We start from the raw sequence: 2,632 nt of genomic DNA, 5'->3' as shown, positions 1-2,632 counted from the left end.
TGGATTAAGAAAAATAAACACCCCACCTAACCAACTCCGAATAAACTAACTGAAATCACAGAAACATAGATCTGGAAGGTGAGGCATTGTATCCTGATCACTCCACAAACATAACAGTACCTGGAGGTCAAGGCAGACAAGAAATTACACCCCTTGCAAAGTTAGCTCTGAAAACCGGCATGAATCGATCCCTTAGACTTTGGTTCAATTGGGTTACGCTATCTCATATATTTTTGCAAAGCTATCTCTTGGTGCGGCATTAAGAGATAGCTTTGAAAAAAATATATGAAACAGCAAAACCCAATTGCACCAAAGTCATTGCTAAAGCGGAAAACAAATATGCTTTCTGTAGAGAATCAATCAATCTTGTATTAATTCTGAATATGAAGCGCTTGAGAAAGAAAGAGAGGTAAAGATAATGCTTAGGCTGAGGAGAAGAGAAAAGATTTTATTTATATATAGGGGAATGGTTGGTTAATGGAGAAATGATAAGTAAATGCAGATGCAGTATAGGTTGTAATAAATAGACAGAGACACCTAAACGATGACAAGGTGGTGAGTCAGAAAACCCAACTACTTATTAAAAGCAGTTGAAAAAGCACAACAAGTGTGATGTGACCATATAGCAGGTTTGGTCCTTTTAAACCTCTCAGAATTTTTTCAGTCAAAAATCTTTACGCTTATCTTGCCAATCTACCTTATAGAGCCATGACATAAGATTTGGTCTCTCACAGTTATATCTATGCACACCTTGGTCCTTGGCATTATAAAGGAAGAAGTGATGTGCATCAATAGCGTCCACTGATGCTAAATAAACTTGGTGGGTGTAAGTGCAAGTTTTTCTACTTCTTCTTCCTAGAATTATATTTTTCACCATATTTAAAAATGTTCCAGAATTGTTTCAGGTTTGTTGACCTAACTCCTGGTATATATGATCATTCTTACCTAGCTTTTGCACCTAAACTTAAACAACCAAGTGAGCACGGACGTATTACTTTATGCAACGTCTTGTACCAAGTGGGCACTTAACACAATATTCAAATCTACTGCACGTACGTTTTCCTGATAAAATCTAAACTAGACATTTCTATGCAAATGGATCGATCACTGAAACCAGCTTCACCATGGAAAATATGGTTGGTGAACCTTGCTATTGTATGCTAACAGCCCGATATGTTTTTGAGTACTTGTGTACGTGCGGAGCCAGAACTTTAGTAGGGAGGGATTAGTTTGAGCCAGTTAAATATTGAAACTTGTTTGTCTAACGAAGTCCAAAATCGCTTAGTAAACATTTTCAGATCAACACTCAGCTGGAAGCAATCAATCATGCATAAACTTTATTTATTTAGATATAGTATGTGGAGGTCATGCATACATGATAATACTGTAAAATTAGCACTGAATGAAGATGCTCTTCCACCCGAATCCACTGCACATTTCAGCGTCACCGTTGAGCCTTGTGTGAGCTACGCCTGTGCACCCAAATTCATTGTAAAGCGCAGCAGTTTGCCCGTTGTATATGAAATTATAACCACCTCGAAGATTAATGGCTGAACAACCACACTGCCTAATAATCTCCCCGTTGTTACTACAACCAGGTCCACTCCATACAGTAATGGAGCTGGCATTTGCAAAATCACTCGCTAAGGCTACAAAAACTAGAGCCATGATTGCAATTGAAACGAAGTTGGACGATGAATTCTTGTTGTAAGCTGCCATAACTGACTGAAATATTGTTTTCTTTCGAGTGTTTAGGAAAGAAAGACTACTACGAGACTGATAACAAAAGTAGGTATTATAGGCTTTTGGAGTTGGGATGAATTTAACCTGAATTGGTGTAGAAGGGTATTTATAGGCGAAGTTTTGGAAACGTATAACTCTGGAGATAATGACACTGAAGAAAAATTAAATGGTTCATGACTGAGTGGTGATCGGTACTTGGTCACTGTTGAATTCTGGGGTTGATGACTCAAGTTAACTTACTCTTTCAAGCAAAATTAAAATAAAATAATTAACATACAGTGTCGTGGCACACAAGATTTCCTCTTGGTTGAATCTATCTTGGCCACTGTGATAGGGAGGCACTGAGGCTACTAGCTAGATTGTGCACTATGGGGACAATAAGTATTGCAACCTCGAGGTACCACGTATGCAAAACACCTCGTTAATCGGCGCACTGTCTCTATCTCAAAATTCAGTTCAAAAATTCAACCCATGTACTATTATTATGCCTTGTTTGAATTGAAAACATGATAAGGATACTTTGGAAAATATAAACAAATGCTAAGAAATTATTAACCCGGCCGTCCAAGATAACATCCTTTGATTTCTTTGAATGCAACTTCTGACTTTATATTATTACTTTGAATAGCAAGAAGATAATGATAAGACAAGACTGTATAAATGGTACAACCCAGACAAGATTGGATGGACAAAGGGACACCTAGACAAAAGATCATACAAAGAGATCATTAGAGTATAATTTTTTATTAATATCCGCGATTAAGACTTAACAATCAACAGACTCCTCCATCCAAATGATATGCAGTCGACAGTCAAGTCGTATAATGGAGTTGAGTGCGCACCACACCTTGGCAAGCCTCTTAATTCATTGTAGAAGAAGATGTCTTCT

The 2,632-nt window shown here is 37.6% G+C and overlaps 1 protein-coding gene across 1 annotated transcript; it reads right to left on the bottom strand.

The window, feature by feature from the left end:
- Positions 1–1,392: 1,392 nt before the first annotated feature.
- On the bottom strand, positions 1,393–1,719 carry LOC113337375 (antimicrobial peptide 1-like). Its single transcript, XM_026583069.1, has one exon. It carries the CDS (start codon positions 1,717–1,719, stop codon positions 1,393–1,395), a length of 327 nt encoding a protein of 108 aa, XP_026438854.1.
- Between the last annotated feature and the right edge of the window lie 913 nt (positions 1,720–2,632).

This window comes from Papaver somniferum, unplaced genomic scaffold (assembly GCF_003573695.1).
Source record: "Papaver somniferum cultivar HN1 unplaced genomic scaffold, ASM357369v1 unplaced-scaffold_16, whole genome shotgun sequence".
NCBI classification, from domain to species: Eukaryota; Viridiplantae; Streptophyta; class Magnoliopsida; order Ranunculales; family Papaveraceae; genus Papaver; species Papaver somniferum.
Note: the sequence above shows the minus strand (reverse complement) of the source record. Positions and strands in the feature narration are given on the sequence as shown.